This window comes from Puntigrus tetrazona, chromosome 25 (genome assembly GCF_018831695.1).
Source record: "Puntigrus tetrazona isolate hp1 chromosome 25, ASM1883169v1, whole genome shotgun sequence".
Lineage (NCBI taxonomy): Eukaryota > Metazoa > Chordata > Actinopteri > Cypriniformes > Cyprinidae > Puntigrus > Puntigrus tetrazona.
The window spans coordinates 10,304,702-10,325,460 of NC_056723.1; the positions used below are offsets into that span (position 1 = coordinate 10,304,702).

The 20,759-nt window shown below is 38.4% G+C and overlaps 1 protein-coding gene and 1 long non-coding RNA gene across 3 annotated transcripts; both read right to left on the reverse strand.

Annotated features, from left to right (window-relative positions):
- Positions 1-686: 686 nt before the first annotated feature.
- On the reverse strand, positions 687-11,578 carry LOC122330469. Its single transcript, XR_006248019.1, has 3 exons — positions 11,443-11,578; positions 9,482-9,581; positions 687-1,607 (listed from the first exon to the last, which is right to left on the reverse strand). It is a non-coding gene; the product is annotated as an uncharacterized LOC122330469 (long non-coding RNA).
- Positions 11,579-12,928: 1,350 nt separating this feature from the next.
- Positions 12,929-20,620, reverse strand: il17rel (interleukin 17 receptor E-like). 2 transcript variants are annotated; one of them, XM_043227334.1, is made up of 19 exons: positions 20,391-20,620; positions 19,602-19,629; positions 19,378-19,518; positions 18,783-18,889; positions 18,531-18,645; positions 18,379-18,423; positions 18,150-18,292; positions 18,004-18,075; positions 17,873-17,927; positions 17,287-17,447; positions 17,136-17,180; positions 16,451-16,508; positions 16,222-16,373; positions 15,863-15,928; positions 15,699-15,756; positions 14,677-14,793; positions 14,284-14,333; positions 13,793-13,838; positions 12,929-13,396 (listed from the first exon to the last, which is right to left on the reverse strand). In XM_043227334.1, exons 1-18 carry the CDS (start codon positions 20,487-20,489, stop codon positions 13,830-13,832), a joined length of 1,521 nt encoding a protein of 506 aa, XP_043083269.1. In that variant the 5' UTR covers positions 20,490-20,620; the 3' UTR covers positions 12,929-13,396; positions 13,793-13,829. The 2 variants fall into 2 exon arrangements, with proteins under 2 accessions (XP_043083269.1, XP_043083268.1); XM_043227333.1 differs by having other exon boundaries at positions 12,929-13,838; positions 20,391-20,619.
- Positions 20,621-20,759: the final 139 nt, after the last annotated feature.

Below are 20,759 nucleotides of genomic sequence, written 5' to 3' on the forward strand. Positions count from 1 at the left end.
AGCCCTGTGTTTAGAACACCCTAACAACCGCAGAGCAATGCCCTGTCAACTGTTTGGAAAACCCTAACAACCCCATAGCAAAACCCTGTCAACTACTCGGAACAGCCAAATAACCGCATGGCAACACCCTGACAACTACTCGGAACAGCCAAATAACCGCATGGCAACACCCTGACAACTATTCAGGACAGCCAAATAACCACATAGCAACACCCTGGCAACTATTCATCTATTCATCAAACAGCTATGCATCAGTTGCCCTGACAACTATTTAAATCACTCTAAAAATGCACAGCAACACCCTAACAACCATCCAGAACACTAACAACTGCAAATCCATGCCCTGGCACCCAAGTACATCAATCGCATAACAATGCCCTGGCAACAAATCAGAACACCCTAGCAACCTCAAAGCAACACCAGGCAGCCACTTAAAACACCTGGGTAACCACAGCCACTCAAAACTGGCAGTTACTCAGAACACCCAAGCAACAATATCCTAGCAACCATCAAGAACACCTTAGAAACTGCAAACCCTCAGAAACACCCTAGAAACAGCAAATGTTTGAAATTCAAATAAAAACAAAGGTGTTCATCAGTAGCCGATCCAATGTTTAAACGCTTCATAAACCTGAAATGATTTATGATCATTTCAGAAATGATCTAAATCCAATGCTGCGCTGCGGCCACCTGCCAAATGACTGATCTCTGAAGGTCAACAAAACTGGATGTATTGAAATGTATAGAAAAGACAGGCTATTTTAAGAAAGGAATGCTAAAATAAGAAAACAAGGAATTAGAGAGAATCAATCCATTCTGAATAAATGACTGCTATTGTGTAAATAATATGCGATCATGTAATCCATAGAAATCATGCACTTGAGTTCGACTGCATGAAGCTGAAATGGAGTCTGATAAAACATTCATTTGCTGCAGTCAGATCTGTGCCGTGTGAATGTGTGAACGCATGTGATCTCCTCAGGCTGGAGCTTCATTTGCCCTGATGCCAGTGCACAAGTCGGGTACACAGTGTTCCCGGTCTTCAAAGCAGATGCGCGGAGGGGGCGAAGTGCTTGTGAGCCGCTGACACTGTGCAAGACTAGAGGTTATGTGTGTGTATACGCTTGCCTGTGTGTTTAAAGGTGCTGCCAGTGCTCTTATTCTCACAGTTGTTTCTGTTATTTAAGCCATCTGTCACCCTTTGCCCGCATCTCTTGGATTCCGGAATGCCGATTTCCCACAGTGACATTTAAGCTAAAGCGACTGCTGTTATACCAGAGGTGAACAGTCAGCTTCACACACATCTGACCATCCAGCAGGTGGTTTGGGAAAATGTTGCACAACCTCATTAATTCAGGGCTTCAAAGAGCAGCGAACGCTATTAACGCACGGTGAAAGCTACCGATTGGCTCTCCTGAGGCACTTCCCACCTCAGAACTCATTTCTAAAAAGGGACACGCACTAGAACACTTGTGGCGGTCTCCATGGCAACAGCTGGCTCTGGTGTGACAATGCTCCGTCGGAATTCCGGATGGATGGTCCAGGTTGTTCCCACGCTGTACGGCGAGGAATGCCTCTTTCACAAACATGCTGTGGGTGGCATTAACCTAGAGAAGGAAATCCAGCGTTAAAAATTGAAAATCGCAAGGGTAAACCTTGCTGGTGTTGTGTCTACGAACTACACATTTTCTATGTATTGAATCAGTTTGTATTTTACCCAGATAGCACACGTACACCGGCAAGATGTCTGTTAAAGATCTCTCGATCTGGAAAGCATCTGCTGTCTACAAACGTATGGCAGACGTCTTACAGATGTTAGTTTTTCATGCATTGTAAATCATAAACATTAAAAACAACTAATATTTGACATCTATAAGGAGACGTCCAATAGACATATTGCAGACGAGCAAACAAACTGATAGTACGTCTTGCTGATGTAAATGCAGACATCAAATAGAAGTCTCCTAGATGTACGTGTGCTATCGGGGGGAAGCTAATTATAGTATTGCTTAGGGAACAGCATAATGCCACAGTCGAACGAGAAATTTTGTTAGTCTTAAAAATACATATTGTTAGCATGTTCCAAGCTACATTTTTGATGCAGTTGTCAGATTTTATGCGTGATTCGAAATGTGGTGCTTGCATAGAAAACAACAATCTGTGGATGTCAGCAAGATGGCCACAGAGTGCAACTTGAAGGGACTTTTATCAAACTCTTAGCTTAGCAACATGCTAACAGTAAGTTACTCCCGCAGTCTGTTTTGCGCCGCAGTTGTTGAGTTGGTACCTATAAACAGTGTCACTTAAGAGGTTCAGTTTCATTTAGCAAGCTAGTTTATACGGCAGATACCTATACAGTGGACAGTAAAGCAATTTGCTTTATCGATCTTTATTTTTGAGAATAACAAACAACTGAGTAACCAGGCCTGGACATTCTCTCATAGAGCTCTGCAGCAGGTTGTGTGACATTTAGCTCCGATCTGGGGGTCACGGATCCCCTCTCGGCCCTAAAAAGGGCATGATTGGCCTATCTCTGCCTCACGGACAAACAGATCAATCGAGCTCAACAGCTGACCAAGTATAGAAACGGCCTGACATGAGCGCCCACCCACTGCCAGCGGCAACAGATGTGACTTCACAAGCTCTGTAAATTATACAGGGCTCTTTTAGCTGGCTGCAGGGAAGCGTGTTCATATACATAGGTTCAGTGAAAATGCCCCTGAAAGGCAGGCGGCAGTGAGTCACAAACAGCTGGGCTCTCATCTGGACACTAATGTTTGCTTTAAACTAAGTCTTAACCACAGTGAGCGGATCAGGGCACTTCTGGCAAATCAGCCACAGTGGAAGTTTTATTATGTAAGAAAAATACAGAAATAAAAAAAAAAATAATAATAATAATAATAATAATAATAATAACACACACACATCAATAATTCTTTGTATTACCAGCACAATTCATCAGTCTAATAGATTTTTATTCAATAAATGTAATTGATAAATGTACCTTTCCTTATTTAAATACTTCAAATTATATTAAATGTTATTTTATTTATATAAAATAGAAATATTTAATAAAATCCTTCTTTTATACATTACTTTTTTTATTTTACAGAAAAAAAAAAGATCACTTTGAAAAGTTTACATCCCCTTGGTTCGTAACACTGTGTTTTTATCTGAATGATCCCAAGTTGTGTGTGTGTTTGGTTTAGTGCAGGGTGTCAAACTCAATTCCTGGAGGGCCGGAGCCCTGCAGAGTTTAGATGCAACCCTAATTAAACACACCTGATCCAGCTAATCAAGTACTTCAGACATACATAGTATATGTGTTTTAGCAGGGTTGAATCTAAACTCTGCAGGGCTCCGGCCCTCCAGGAATTGAGTTTGACACCCCTGGTTTCGTGATTTGTCCTGAACAGCTTATCTGCCTTCTGTTCTCCAGAAAACCCCTTCAGCTCCCACAAGGTCTTTGGTTTTTCAGCATTTTTGTGTATTTTAAAACTTTCCAACAATGACTGCATGATTTTGAGATGCATCTTTTCACACTGAGGACAACAGAGGGACTCATATGTAATAATACTATTACAGAAGGTTCAAACACTCACTGATGCTCCAGAAGGAAAAAACAACTATGCGTTAACTATGTAATTAACTTTTGAACAGAATGGAGAGAACTACATTTCCCAGAAGACAAAGTGAAACTTACTTTCAAATGATTTTCAACCCTCGGCTTTTAATTCTAATATAGTTATACTATCATCATAATATTATACGTTATATAGAGAAGAGACTTTATATATTTTACCTTATACGTGTAAACACATTTTTTGCATAATCACACTAATATTCCAATTTATTAATCCAATCAATATTTAGAAATAAACAATATGTGCAATCATTGCATGCCTCAGAGAGTCAGTATCTCAGTTTAAAGACACAAGGAATTACATGAAATCAATCACTTCATGCTTCGGCCGTGACAGAAAACACGGGGAGAGCATTTTCTCATTCTCACATGCCCAGCTGGAGAGAACAAGAGTACATTTGAGTACAGTTTTTGTTGCCATATACTGCAATCAAAAATGATTACCATTGCCACACCTGCCTTTTGTAATGATTATGATGATGAAGATGCTACAGACTCTTAAGGAACAGAAGAAGCTGTTTACAAATCTGACAGCTGCTGCTTACTCATAGCTGATAGTTTTGGGGGTTGCTATAGAAACTAAATGGAACGTACTCACCAGGTGCATCATGTTCTGACTCCAGAAACGAGACGGACAGACACACACAGCAGCACAGATTGCCTTCTTACTGCCAAAAGAACACCACGGCAAATGACTAGAACTCATTACTAGAATTTCAATGGTGAAGGCCTTTTGGAACACGCTGTATTATGGCTAAAACATGGTAATACCATGATTACTTTCACGGAAATTTAATTTTCAGGCATTGCGATTAAACTTCATTCCGTTATAAAACGGTGCACATAATACACGTTATGTATCTTCACACTTAATGCAGGAAATGAGTCCAGTGACATCTATATTGTTCAGAAATGAGGTCAGTTTATTCTGGCATGAGTCCTTCTCAGCTATCGGAGGTAAATATTTACTTTTGACAGAGACGCATATGAGCCTCGCGGTGAGGAATCCTTCTTGAATTGCTGTGTTTTCCCACATTATCAGTTTCCTCTCGTCTTGCAGTTTTCAATGGAAAGAATTTGATAACGTGAGTGAGGTTTGTTGGAAACGTTGTAAATGTAGATAAGTGTGTGATTTTACATAACTAATATTTGCTCAGTGTTTTTCTGTAATTTAATGCTACTCGAGGAGGACTGGGTGTTCAGATTATTGACCTTGTTTTTTTCCATCATCGCTTGGAATTGGAAATGTAATGAAAAGCCCAAAAAATGTTGCAGAGACGGGTTCAGCAAGGGCATTCAAAGAAATATTTGACAATATATGTTGCTACATTTTTGTGTAAAAAGGTCAAACTTCAGCTGATGCATGCTCTTTAAAATGTTTCAGAAAATTTGCAGGTGTTATGATTGAAATGTCAACATATGATTTAATATGGATGCAGATTTGTATTGTTGTTCTTCATATTACAAATTATATTTAAAACAATCATTTAAATAACAAAATTGTCAAAATTCTGTATACATTATAATATTTTAAATATATTTAACATTTATAAATATTGTGTTTTGATATTTCCCTTATTTTCAATAAACAATAAAATGTTTTTTTATGCATCTGCCTGTGTTTATGCTTCATTAGAAAAAAAATCTACAAAATCTAGTGCAAGCAAATTGCCCTAAAGTAGGCTCTTTAAACAGTTTATGCTTTTCTTCTGCCTTTTAGTCAAAATATGAAATATAACATGTCTAGTTTTTGTAAGAATATAGTGATGTTAGAAGGTGCTCAGGGGAACACATCGTTGTTTCGGGACCTAAATCTGTGGCCTTATTGCATAAACAGATCTGACCCTGCTGGAAACATGATATCCCATGCTGATGTAATGATGATTATTCCAAAGACATATGGGGCACTGCCATTAATCAGGCCTTACATCATTATGATTGTATGCAGAAGCCTCGTTTCCCTGTAACACTGTTATGACACTATGATGTCATAGGTGTGCAATAGCACAGCATGAGCATAACGCGGCCTTCTAAGAGTGTACGATTGCATAAATGCGTGTGTGTGTGTGGATTTCCATGTGTTTTGAGGGGGGTGAAAGTGGCTGGGGACACCGGGCTTTTCTCTGGTGAGATAATTAAGCTGTAGGAGTGAATGTGGGGCTGTCAATCCCCCCTCTTCCCTGTTGCTCACTAATTATCCTGACTTGGTGTCAATACTCCAGGGCAATGAGTAGGTCTTACATGCAAGAAAGAAGCAAATGCAGAAAAATTGATTAAAGGATTGATTAAAAGATTCACGCATACTTGGAGTACAGACTGGGAAAAGTGCAATCTGTCTTTGTAGTGTTTAGTAAATTGTTTTTTTAACATTTTAATTTTGCGGTGCAAAATTTTTTTACATGTACAATACTAGATGAAATTAAGTGGTAGAGTTTAATATATTCTGCATGATAAAAGTACCAAACACTATTCTAAACTTTGTAATGCATAAAATGTTAAGTTGACATTTAATAAATGTAATAAATAATAAAATTTAATAATTTTTTACATTTGAATAAAATGAAGACTTTCAAATCACATGAGACAACATTTTATTCACAATAGCACATAGAGAACATAAATGTTTAAACTGAGAATTTTTTTAATCCACTAAATGAGTTAATTTCAAATGATGCCTTCTCAAAAAACGTTGGCAATGGGACAACAAAGGGAAGAAAGACAGCTGGGAGAATGTCTAGCAACTAATTAAGTTAATTGACATCAAGTCTGTAACATGATTCACTACAAAAAGGATGTCTTTAAGCACTTTCACATGTTAGCATGTTTGGTGCACACCCAGGTTTGATTGTTGTCAGAGTTCGGTACGTTTGGCTAGTATGAAAGCTGTCATGTGAAAGCCAGTGTAAACCAGGGTACCGAACCCAAGACTACCTGAAGTCGGTGGTCTCAGTTCGGCTGCACTCGAATAAATTTGCTTGAATGTGAAAGCAACACAGACTCTGGTGCACACTTGTTCAGGAAATAAAGTAACCTGCACATGCATTTTAGACGATTACAATAAGAGACAATGTTGTTGATGATATTACTTGGATTGGAGCCGGAGTGAGCCTGCAGTGTATTCTCATGTAACAAGCGCAATCAGAGCGGCAAATGAATGGTATTCAATGGTCTATACATAAAAACACAAAATTAATTATCAATATATTGACCCACATTCTATTTTCGATTATGTGTTGTGTATGTTTGTGATGATGTGCAAGATAAATGCACATGCACAAGGGATTGAATCGAGTTGAGTGTGAAACCAGAGCAATGCTGCGTGGGGCACAGAGAGCATGCAAGCTAGGGCCTGGACTTCAGCAAACAAGTCTCTCAGAAGTACAGAAACAATGTTTCTCGATGTCACATTGCAAGGTTTGCAAATCTTCTCATCTACAGCGTACATCATCATTAAAAGATTCAGAGAAACTGGAGAAACCTCTGTCTGTTAGGGACAAGGCTGAAGACCTTTGTTGGATGTCCGTGGTCTTCGGGCCTTCAGGCGACACTGCATCACACATCGGTATGATTCTGTCATTGACATTACTAAACGGGCCCAGGACTACTTCCGGAAACCACTGTTGGTAAACACAATCCATCGTGCCATCTGCAGATTCCAACTAAAGCTCTATCATAATAAAAGGATGTGAATATGGTTCAGAAGTGTTGTCGTGTCCTGTGGGCCAAGGCTCACTTAAAATGTTTCAAAGTGAAAAAGTGTTCTATGGTTAGAAAAGTCCAAATATGACATTCTTGAAAAACAGCGTGTTATCAGTTCAAAAGCCAGCATCTCTGATGGTATGGGGTGTATAAGTGCATATGGTATGTGCAGTTTGCCTGTTTTGGAAGACACTTTGAATGCTGAAAGGTAAATAAAGGTTTAGATATCTTAATTTCTCCCCACTCATTTCACCCCCCTCAAAGCCATGCAACTGACTTAAGTGACAGTGATGCAGTGTGAAGAGAGTGTCCGATGTGGGGGGTTCAGCAGGGACCATCTGTTCAGACCCCCTTCTAAGAACTCTATGGGGCCTTCTAAGGACATTGGGTGGTGGGGTAATGAGTGTGTCCACAGGCCCTCTACAAACAAACAGAACACTTGGAAAGTACATGGAAAAATCTACACAGCTGGACAGATTAACTCATAGAAACCATGAAATATGGGCATATTCTTAAAAATAAGAATTTTCACAGTGATGCCACAGGAGAACCATTTTTAGTTGTCCATGGAAACTTTCAGTTAATAGTTCTTGAAACAACATTTTAAGGAACATTTTAAAGATCTAAAGATTTTTTTTCCACTATAAAGAACCTCTTGTAGAATGGAAAGATTCCATGAATAATACAAGTTCTTTCTGGAACCAAAGATGTCTTTAAAAAAACTTTTACGTTTAAACTTGTATGAGACACTTTTCTACCCAGCAGGATGATGTCTCTGTTACGCTCATAGACTAGTAACAGGTGTTTATCCCATTGTCCTCTTTGTCCAGAATTAAGACAGAGTCTCAGAATGGTCAGACAATGAAGTGGTGTCAGACTCATGAATATCTGAGAAATGAGTTTGAATGTGGTCAGCTGGGGGCGGGGAAGTGTATTTATTTCAAATCTATTTCCATATGCTTTGGAGTCATTCATCATTGATCGTTTACTGATCTATTTATGCATGTGGCACGGTGGGTTTGGTAAAGAGAATTGGTTAACATTGAGTTTAACATATGCAGGACCATAAATCACGGGCAGATAACACTAGGTCAAGATATGCAGACGCTGGAGAAGCGTTGTTTTGTCTGGAACAATGTTTTCATCCTACAAAAATCTTTGTAATGTTTTCACTGGCGTGTCTGTTGCGATTTTAAAAAAAAAGAAAGAAAAAACCGTAGCTAATTTGACACTGTGACAACATAGCATTATTACGAATTCTCCATATGGCTTGGAGGCACTACCGAAGAATGTAATTATACATGTAACAAACCAATTACCAAAAGAAATAAGTACAAAACAGTTGTCTCAACAAGTCCAGGAACAACTGTTCAGTGACACCAACTACCACCAAAACTCCCTATAGGGGCCATAATTTTAAGAGATTGTGAGAAACACACTGTTTCTAGGAAATAACCTTTGTCTAGGGATGCAATTTCCTGGAATGTATGATCACCAGTGGAGAAGGACTGTCATGTACTGACAAGCAGCGTCTTAGTAATCCTAATGAACCTGTGTGTATACACGACCTGAATGCACAGGGGCTGTTTTGCTCAATTTGATGTGGCTGATGCTTGCGGTTGAAACATTACTGCTGCCTATAAACCAATCTTATCCAGGGCTCCAGACTGTGGACTTAATGCAAGAAAATCAGCTTTTTTAAATGATTCAATGACTCCAAAAAGCCACAAGCTGTGTTCAGAATTACATACACTAACGTATGTACTGAACGCTATTTGAAGTGCACTTTTTCTTTTTGAAATTTGTGAACACACTAGTCACACTACTACAATTGGCATAGTATAGTGCATATGCACATGAATTGGGAAGCTTCTACTTTGTTTACTAATGAATAATAAATGATTTTTCACTTTACAACTAATATAGTCTACTAAACGAGTGAATAAAAACAAGTGAGATGCCAACTTCTGGAGAGACACTATTAATTTGGTGCAACGCTCAAAGTCTTGCTGTGCACTCATTATTGGGACTGAATGAGTGACTTGATAATGTCCACTATGATTTCGGATATTACTGCTCTGGTTATCCACTTACCAGAACCACAACTTTGATGTAACCTGTAAAAAGAGACACACCAACCTTCAGGGTGATATGAAAGACCCAGGAATGACAAACTGTTACATCAGCCAGTCCGAAGCACTTGACCAATAGGATGTGAGGACTAACCGTTGTACAAATTCTGTCAAAAAAACAAACTCAATCACTACATTGGCAGCAAAGAACAACACCGTAACATATATAACTAAAATTCTTAATGTCAATATACTAAAACTGTACTTTTCGCCTACTGCTTTACAGATACTTTACATTTATACATTCTCTTTACACATACAGCTTTTTGTCTACAATATAGTAAAGAAGTATGAGATTTCAGGTGCAGCCATTCATTGATTTATTGTGGCTGCTACATGTTTTCTATTTTCTGTATCCCTGTCATCCTGAGCATAGATATAAAATTAAGTTTAAAATGAACAAACTGCTGTTATATGTGAATCCAAGCAAATCCTTCATTTATTTAAACAGAACAGCTGTAAAATGTCATGTTAGACATGGAGCACTTACACAAGCACAAACAGCTCTATTGTTAGTATATATATATATATATATATATATATATATATATATATATATATATATATATATATATATATATATATATATATGCACATGCAGTCCTAATGGTTGACTCCACCTATCTCTTTGTGTCTATTTTATTAGACCATCTCTGCCATGCAATGTTATTGTAAGTACAGTTGTGTTCGCAATGGATTCCATGCCCAGTGCCAACAGACCATTATCACCATTAGACAAGGGCCTTGGTGTACTGGTTTGTACTTTAGCTAGCTCCATGTAGAGGAAGATTCATTATGGATGGTCCCAGGGTGCTGAATGCAAGCCTGACCCCACTACCACCCCCACAGGGGTTTGTGCCCAATGGACCATTATGATGTCCTTGGAAGCACCGGACCATGAATTTATGGGCTGTGTTCCTTACTCTCTGTGTCCCAGTGTTCCATTATACTATACTGTGCTGTTTAGATGAAGCTTAAAAGTCTCCGTTCCAAAAACTTCAAATAGTAACACTGGACTCATTAACCGTGTGAGGCTGTGTGAAAACAAAACAGGCAAGATAGGAATACCACGTCCTAAATATCCTAAATGGCTTTTGTGCCCACATCTACAGAAGTATGAAAGTGGTTATTCCTTAAACCACTGCAAATAGCCAAAGATGTCTTGCATCATAATAATAAAGTGCAGGCCCGGTTCTACAGGGGTGGTAGCGCCTTCGATTGCAAACCAGTGCATTATGGCTGCGCTCAGGAGATCAATTTCAATATGTTTTTGCAATTTCAATGTGTTTTTTAGCAATGTTGCTAATCACAGGCATAGGCCTATCTGTTGATTTCTTGAATCAAGGCATTTAAGTTACAGTAGAATCCACTAACCTATCAAATCAAGTTTTTTTGTTCAGATATTGTGTTCAGCGTAAATCAAGTCATTCTAAGTGTAGACAGAATGTAAACAGGACGACTTAATTGATTATAACATATCAATTATGAACTTAATATGCGTGACAGCTTTTTAGTGATTATAAATGGAGCACTCTTTGAAGCGTAGCAACAGACACCACTAATACATTAGAGGTTAGAGCACCCTTAGTGACCAGCTAAGCCCAGTTTAAACCAGCAAAGGACCAGCTCAAACCAGCATCCCAGCTTTGGTTTATACTATCAGTAATCAATATGCCAAAAAAAAAAAAAAAAAAAAAAAAAAAAAACTTGTTAGTAGGCTACACTAAATTTTCGCATGGTATCAATTGGGTATAATTCTCATACGTGTGTATAAAGTTACATACGCACACACAAAATGATTTAAATTAGCAAAGTATCAACATAACTCAGAGGCAATATAACCTATGCAACAAGCAGATGCGCCACGTTTCCAATCATAGAGATTCACTTTTAATCGATGGTGTCTTCGCGTATGGTGCATTGTGCTCAGATTATTAACTGCTAAATTCGGTGAACGACTTAACTTACTTGTCTGTAACGATGACCGTGTTAAAGCGCCACCTGCGTCACGATTCACTTAATTAGTCTTTTGTTTGAATCAGTGCTTCGGAGCGTGTAAAACGTTGACCACGTGAGTCACGTGAACCGCGTGAGTCACGTCCAGAGCTCTGGTCACGTCGACCATGCGTCGCTCCGTCAGGTGTCTGGAAACCCGTGGAGCGGTTGACTACAGCTGATTTAGAATCGTTTTTTTTCTTACACATGAATTCTAGTAGTTTTGAGACTGATTTTGTCAGCAGTTTTTTGTGAAGCAGTTGTTTTGAATTTCGAATCGGAAAGCTTGTACACTGAAAGACATTTCAATGGCCTATGCGATTTCTAATTAGAAATGATCAATTATGTCACACACACACACACACACACACACACACACACACACACATATATATATATATATATATATATATATATATATATATATATATATATATATATATATATATAGATCAAGAAAATGTGTTACTGTCTTTTAAAAAGCACTCATGGAACAGCTGCTCTTTCATGAATTCTACTTGTTTATGAATCATAAATATGCATCCCTACTAAAAAGCAGAAAAAACAGTAGCCTATTTGAGTAATGTTCATAAAACAATACGAGAAGTAGTCCTAACGTGATAACCTCGGCCTACTACTTCCGTCAAGTCCCACAAGCCCATAACAGAAGTGTTGTAAATGGCAGTAAAGCACAGAGGAGTACAGAAGAACATCTGGATTTCAATTAAACTACACACATTCAAATGATATAAAATATACTTTTTAAAGCTCCTCAGATGTAGAACCTGCTATTCAGACAGTATGCAATTTCATAAATACTACCGATGAAGTAATCACGGCATTATACTCTCTATATTGGGGTTTATAGGCTCAAACAGTAACAGATGGTATGAGTCCATGATAATAAAACTGACCAGTCCAAAAGGTTAGAGGACAGGGCTCGTGGCTATTGACCCCAGCCACAAAAGGTCACATGCAGTCACTGGCAGCTAAGTGGAAGTAGCTAAACATACGACAACTCAGCAAATGCTTTTGTCTCTCTTTCTTTTTTTTCAGCGCTTTATCCCCTTTATCCCAAACACGTTTCAGAGGCAAAGCGCAACCAGTCGAACATTCTGTCAGGGAGGTACAGAAAAGGTAGCGTATGGAAAGTATCAAAGGGGAACGCTTCGCTCCCAGCTGAAGACTCGCAGACAGCAGGTGGAGTCTGGAGGCAGCGGTGAGGTCATCGAGGCCAACAGTTTTCACATGGGTATGTTTTACAGTGTTTGCCGAAATCAAAAACTGCCTAGCGCCGGCTACGCGCTCTTAAAAATAACGTTTCTTTATCGGCACCAGCGGTTCCACGAAGAACCTTTAACTCTAATGGGACCTGTCCTTTTCACAAAAGATCACTGATATTACTTCACACTTTGATTTTAAGAATCGTTAACTGAAAGGTTATCTGAGGAGCCAAAAATGCTACTGCAAAATCCCTTTTATTTTCAAGTGCACCCTGTGAACTCTTAAGCATGATTTAAAAAATACAAAACAAATCAGATATACATGAAACACAATAATAAAAAAAATCAAAGACTGAGATGGACGATGGTGGAATCTCCCCAAACTGTATTTGTCCTGTATCTATGATTGAGCTCTATTGTTTGGGCTTTACTCTATCCTTCAGGAATGTTTTCATCAGCAAACCCCGGAGCCGATTTCGCCCCGGCCCCTCCCATCGGCAGAGCCGCATCGTCCAGGAATGTCATACAGTATCTCTGCATCCTCGGAATCGGAGAAAAAAAGTGTGTCATCGAATATCATGACAACAGGCACAGGCGACCCAGGGACATGTGCAGCTGCATACGTTTCTATGGCAGTGAACCAACACGTTGGGGTTACACAAGTGTCTATAAGCTGACCACCCATTTGTGACCTAGTTTCAATCCTGACGTGAGAGAAATATCAACATGAGAAGCAAAAACTCGTTCACTCGGCTGACAGGCATTCATTTGTTAGCAACACCGCCCTCTGCTGCACAAACGTATTAATTCATTGGTGAAGAAAAAAAAACAATTTGCTTAGGCAAAGCAGGAAACTATGCCACATAAATTCAGTCTTATATTGAAATCGCATACAAAAGTTTTATATACAAATGCTTAAAATTCTGTGGGCATTGATATATTGCACGTCATTGCACATCATGCATGAAAAAACAACAACAATGTATTTAGATACATTTTTCAGACGTTACGACTTTCATCAGACAAGACATATTATTATGCTAAGCTTCGGTCTCACAGTAAAAAAAAGATTTGACGTCCGTTCTTTATTAAGAACTGACCTATAATCTACATCCTCTTGCATCCTGAAGGCATGCGTCACTGATTCTGTTAAGAGGAACATAACACATAATTTGTTAAAATAACCACAATGCACCTATTAATATCTAGAGATGTTAAATCTGTAACTAGATCTATGTAAAAGTGTGTCATGTGTGCGTCCATGCAAAACTTATTGATTTGATGCTGGATGTTTTGGATGGTTGTCAAATCATTGCGGTAGGTCGCTAAGGTGTTGTTTTAGCGAGTTAATAATATACCTGGATAAAATACTTAATACTAAATACTTAAAATATGCCTACTGATATACACTGATATATGCCTACATATACATATAAAGGTAATCAAACTAGCTTTACATATATACAAAGTAAAAGGAATGCATACTGTGTGTACATTAAATAGTGTGTATGTGTGTCTGATCACGTTAGAAACATCACGAGCACCACCGATTGTAATCGTAGCACCTATTATTTTGTACTGGTTTACATACCATCCTCAGACATGTGAGTTTCGTCCACGCTGTTCTCTTTTCATCCCCATCTAAGAAACGAGAAACAAATCAAAATCAAAACAACCACCAGATATTTTCCAGGAAAAAAGATGCCAGTTGCAAATGAAGTCTAACAACTTGTATATCAGAGCTTTTAATCTTTTTTTTTTCCCTACAAAACATCCACACCCAATTCAATTCTAAAGCTTATATGCAGGTTTGGAACTGGTATGTCTACTATTACTTGACTTGCGTTAAAGACTACTGTTTGTAAGACTTCCATCTATAATATTCTTTTAATTATTACTCTTACTCTTCAATTGAAAGAGGATGATAAATTGGACTTACATAATCTCTTTAATCTCAAGGTGTGTCAAACCGCTGCCAGTTTACCTTTTATTTTGATTCTACCAAACAAGACAGCTGCCATGATCAGCATCAGAAAAATGACAGCAGGCAATAAAATCTTCTCGATGTCCTGACTTCTTTCCGGGTCGCGGCACCAATTTGCTGTGCGAACGAACAACAAAACGCATATCTTTCATAGCTTGCATTGTGAAACGATGCAATACAATGCAACTAAAAGGAAAACCTATCGCACAAGGCATAACTAACTAAATTTTAATTAGCTTGACATTAGTTAGCTGTTCTCAAAACACTGCATTTCAAGTATTTGTTCCACTGAATTTTCCACAAATGTAGTTAAAGAAGCTAAACTACAAAACGCTACACTGGTATTTTTAACATTTTTTAGAAAGAAAAATTACACTGCTACATTTTCAATGCATTGTTATGGGCACAGCTTAAAGGGATAGTTCACACAAAAATGAAAATGTAAAAACATTACTCACCCTCAAGTCATCCTAGGTATATATCTGACTTTCTTCTTTTAGACAAATACAACTGGAGTCATTAAAAAATTTATAATTGATTTTTAATGGCAGTTAATGGTAGTCAAGATTAAAAAATGTACTCCAAGTTGCCCTGGAAGGTTAATAAAGGCCTTCTGAAGCATATCGTTGCATTTGTATAAGAAACATGTCTTTATTTAAAACTTTATAAACCACAATCGCTAACCACTTCTTACTTAAAGTGGTGTTCCAGCAGATGACATGGGATGTATACATTGCGTAAGCTTTAGTGAGAGAAAAGCAAAGTTTTATTTACAGCAAAGAAAATCGTGGTTTTGTCATATATTTTGAAATCCTCCATTATTTTTACACAAATGCATCAATTTGCTTCCACACGGCTCTTTCCGGAAAGGTTTTGGGGCTACTAAATCTTGGCCATCATTTACCGCCATGACAAAGCTTGGAAGAGCTAGATCTGTTTGTATTTGTTTGATAGAAGAATGCCATATACAACTAGGACGGCTTGAGCTTTTGCAACACTGATCTTATTACATATGTACTTACAACACTGCAAGTTGCATTGCAGTACAGGGACTGAAAAGTGCACATCTACCCTCTGGACCTTCGAAACGCGAAGACACAAGACCATCCAAATCAATAATTATCACTGATAAAAATCTAACAAGACTTAACAGCACTGTTACTGTCGCTTTTCCTTGTTGCCATACCTGGATGCAGATGCACACTTCGCACGCCCTTTTAGACAAGTTGAAAACTGCGCGCTTCATTTTGTCCTGGAAAACAAATGAGACCTGGCATGACATCAAACAAGCTTAAACAAGACCGCTTCTGTGCTTTGGGTTTTCCTCAGAACAGACCCTTTTCTCTCATGTCATCAGGTACAAACCGGGTGAAAAGTTTTACTTTGACAAGAGAATTGCCTTCGGCGGAGGCCTTAAGGCATGGTTTACTGAGATAAATAGGAGTATATGAGGAGCCGAGAAAACTATGTAAAAAAACATACGTATGACATCAGGTTCATTTGTTCTGAAGTTACTATACCTGATCCTACAGGCAGATTCCTTACCAAAGAATGGTTCTGGAGCTTGTTTCCCTCGATTCGTTCACACTGAGAGGAGGGTTTCATCTCACAGACGGAAATCGAGAAGCTGGCTTTGACCCATGTTGAAATCTCTGCCCACTGCTGACCATCTTTTACCGTAACCTTTGCTGTCCAGACTAATCAGGAAAAAAGGGCATTTGGCATCATGCTGTGTGTAGCATAAGCATCTATGGACGAAATTGTGCTTATATACCTGAGAAATTTCCTTTGGTAAAAGGACACTTTATCCATGTCCCCACTTCAGTAGTAAACTGAAAAGAAAAGACATGACAATGAATTGCAACCCAACCCAACAAGCTATTTTCTGTCACTGACATCATTCATTTAAAGGAGCAGGTCCCCCAAAATATAAAACACTGACTTCATGTCTAAACAACTCATATGGTGCGTTTCAAATCACCAGAAGTCACTTGATCGTTTTTAAGGAACAGACCATAATTTTAAATTGTTTTTCACTGAAATTCACAATAAATCTAGCTTGTAATTATTGACAAGATCATCAAAACAATACAAAATCATACACGTATAATGTATGAGAACTGTAAAAAAATGGCAAAACCCGGATATTTTAGTCAATTTAGAAAAAGGACGTGTACTCCTCTAAATATGCTATAAAACAATATGGATATATTGTACACATGTACTGCTTCTATTGTGCTTCTATAGTGCTTTTTATCATTTACGTAATGTGTCCAGTCCCTGTTCACTTTCATTGCATGGAATGAAGCAGCTTGGACATTCTACCACATTTCTCCTTTTGTGTTCCATGGAAGAATAAAAGTCAAATCATCTGGGACATCGTGAGGGTGAGTAAATAATGACAAAATGTTCATTTTTGGAAGAAAGCAAAAACGCAACAAAAAAAAACAACATTCAACCTTCGTGCAAAGCGTTGGGTGTGGATCCACGGAAGAGAATATCACCTGAGGTAAAAACAGTAAAATATGATATAAGGATTTATAACAATCCGCAGCAATCACTGCACATGTAATAAAAAGAAATAAAGCATTAGAGGGCAACAGAACATACTTTTTGTCCATCTGAATGAAAAACTTTCCCAATGTCTAGACAACTGTTCTGTCCATCAGCATGACACAGAGAAACTGACACTCTGACAGGACACTGCGGCTCCCATATCAGCTCTTCCTCATTAACATCATAGGTTATCCCAGACCACAGTTCTTCTAAATCTGTTGCAGAGAACAATGCAAGTATTTTAAAGTAAAATTTGAGCTTTAAAATGGCATGCTACTAATTTTTCCAATGGTGATTTAAAAGGATAGATTGACCAAAAAAAGTTTTATGTCTGGAAAAACCAGGTGTAATGTTCTTCGAAACATCTTCAGTAAACAGGTGCTCCTTTCACAAATTCGAACAAGTGCTAACTAGCACAAAAAAAATTCAAGCGATACAATGCAAGCAAACGCAATACATTTTTCCCCCCTCAATTTGGCTGTTGGTGAAAGGTTTTGAGGCGGGTCTGAAGATTACCTCAGATGTTGCCAGTTGTGTTAAATGCTAGGTTACCTCACAAAGCATTTTTTTGCAGTGTTGACCTGAGAAATTATGATGAACAATTATGGCCTCTGTTTTGAACAAAGCAAACTTTACTTACTATTTTTGAATGGACACGCTTGAACTCTCCTTGCATCTACTCTAGCAGGCCAACCCTGAAATAAAAGACAACACTTCCGGTCAAGATTTTATCTTCAAACCTTAATTTTCCGTAAAATGAAGCTTTCATACCTCAATGCACAAACAGGGTAATGGTTTGGAATAATGAAGCATTATGCTACTCTGCAGTTGTTGCGGTTTTATCTGAAACGTGCAAATAACAAGGGCAAAATGAAACGATGCAAAGTCTTCTAGGAAATGCGAGAGAAAGTTTTTACCTTCCTATGAGCTCCTTCCCCAGCACAGATGATATTACGTTTATGGCAGAGCCTGAGGTTGTAGTCTGTGTCCTCTGGAGCATCATTCACTTTCACTGTTAACGTATTTCTGTCTTTATCTACAGTGTACGCCAGCTTCCCAGCTACAACACAGTAACGCTACAGTTAAAGCTTTACATACCGTCTATCTATCTAACTATCGATATTGTGACATGATAATGAAACTTACTGATGCACTCTGCAATTTCATCTCTGATACCTTCATGGCTGCAATCTGGCATTAAAAAAAGGGCAATAGCTGTTAATGTTATTTATATCGTATGCGACCGCACTGTGTGTAAGCATATATATATTAACTGCTGATAAACACAACACTGATACCCGGAACAAGGTGTCTTTGTGTCCACATGGCCGTGCAGTAGTTGGGAATGGTTTTGAGAGTCACAAACACAAGCTGCCCAGGTCTAACAGGAACACATTTAAACCTCACGTCAACCTAGAAGCAGAAACAGAGTATTAATTACCCGACAAGCATCGGAGATCATAGTTTCGATGGTACTGTGACAGATTTGTGTCATTGATAAAATTCTCAGTGGAAATTTGCATCAGTTAAGCATCGACTTCGCAATGTACCAGCTTTCCTGTGGCTTTTCCCTTGCCGACATGACCAAAGGTGTAAACCTGGCAATGTCCCATCATCCCAGCAAAGTCGGCACACACCGAAACTCCACGGATATTGCCTGGAAAGCAGTGACGTCATTTTGCAGTTTCTCCTTCAATTAACATTTCGGGTTAAATCAATAAGGCAGTAATTACTAAAGCGCATTGCGTTTAGTTAATGTTAGACCTTTCGGATTATAGAGCATTTAATTAATAACTTATTGTTGTGAAAGGTCTTTGAAAGATGTAGACGCTCAAAGAAGTCAACGTTGTGTCAATGAGTTACTGAATTATTTGTTTAAATGCGTTGACAGAGGAATGACTCAGTAGGTGCACCAAAGCAATTACAAAGCAATCTAGCAGCGGTTGTTGATGCTTTTCGGGAGTACTGCACCCGGTATAAAGATACAGCTCGCAGATAACGTACTGGGGTAAGTTGTCACAGCGCAAACGCTCGTAACAAGTATCATTCCCAAAATGGAAGGTATCTTATAGGAATATGAAATCAATTAGAAACATATACCACATCGAAAGCATTTCATTCACACATTATGACCAGAACACGCACCAGTGGCATTCACCGACGTTGCAATTTTAAGCTGGAGTGAACATTTCTTCTCTTCACATGCCAGCACACTAGATAACATCACATCACTGAACACGGCACTGCTAACAGGCTGATTCCTGCAGTGAAATGCTGAGAGTGGAGCTATTAGATATATTAAAAAAAAATGTTAGGACCATAAATTACTGGATGAATAAACACAGTCAGATAGGTAGATTAATACTCACAGTAAACTCTGGGTTTACACTGCAGACCCTGTTCGTAAAGATCAAAAGGAAGATTACTGCACTAAGATGAGTCATTATAGTGTAAATTACTTTCCTATTTATGAACTGCTTTATCATTTAGCAGGAAATGTGACTGTACTGTAAGGACAGTAAAACAAGGGGTTTCCCACTCACTCCTTAGGAAGTTCCTGGTTGGAGCAAATGTAACAAGGCTAGCAGGCATATGATGTAAGTTTAGTGTATCCTTATATCTAATTACAATATTCAACAAAATACAAAAAAAGATTTGTCGGTCTTTATCAATACTTGATGATCTAGATCAGTGAGAGTGGGTTATTTGTGCATGTGTGCTTCTGTAAGACTGAGACCAGTGTTTTGTTTTTTTTGTTTGTTTGTTTTTTTTATGTGTCACATAACTGGCTGGGTTTCAGTGTTACAGATGACATATTTTATGACTCTTTTCAAACATAACACGGAAATGGCTCTCATATAAATATACAATATTAATAAATGCAATTGTCAGCAGGCAAACTTCATTTAATTTCATTTGCCTGTCCTTCACAAGATAAATGTTTAACTCCTGGCAATCTACATATACTAATTCCAGCATGTTATTGTTAAACGTTTGATAAATAGATTATGACTGCAGCAATGTTTTACTTACAATTCTGAGGTGATATCAAGTTTATAAAGGGAAATGAAAGACATTCATCTTTTACGCCACGAACAAAAACGTTCTTAATTGCAAATTATATAGAGACTGCATGAAAGAAAACACAACCGACGAACCTCAGAACAACTCCAGCCACAATCCTGGCTCCTCTCGATCCCGTCCATGTGGATTTTGTGGTTCTGGAGGATGAGGAGCAGAAGAAGAAGATGTTTCATGTTCGGTCAGTTTTGACACGCGTCGGGGTTCCTGTACTAACTTGCTTTGTTGCTGTGAACGACTTGCTGTCAGAGTATGCAGCACTTTGAATATCAAACGGGCATTTAAATGGAGGAATTGCTCCCGCCCACTAAAACCCCGCTAAAGTGAAAAAAAGCAGCTTCCAAAGCTCATCCATGTATCCATAAATCATTCTCTCTCTCTCTCTCTCTCTCTCTCTCTCTCTCTCTCTCTCTTTCTCAACCATAATGGCAATTCAAGAGAATGTC

Excerpts from the sequence above, each read along its gene's own strand:
- il17rel (XM_043227334.1), bottom strand. The coding sequence starts at position 20,489 with ATGAAACATCTTCTTCTTCTGCTCCTCATCCTCCAGAACCACAAAATC. Across the intron at positions 15,929-16,221 it reads AGCTCCAGAACCATTCTTTG|GACAAAATGAAGCGCGCAGT; the intron begins GTAAGGAATCTG and ends TTTGTTTTCCAG. Across the intron at positions 15,757-15,862 it reads AAGTGTGCATCTGCATCCAG|GTCCAGAGGGTAGATGTGCA; the intron begins GTATGGCAACAA and ends CGCGTTTCGAAG.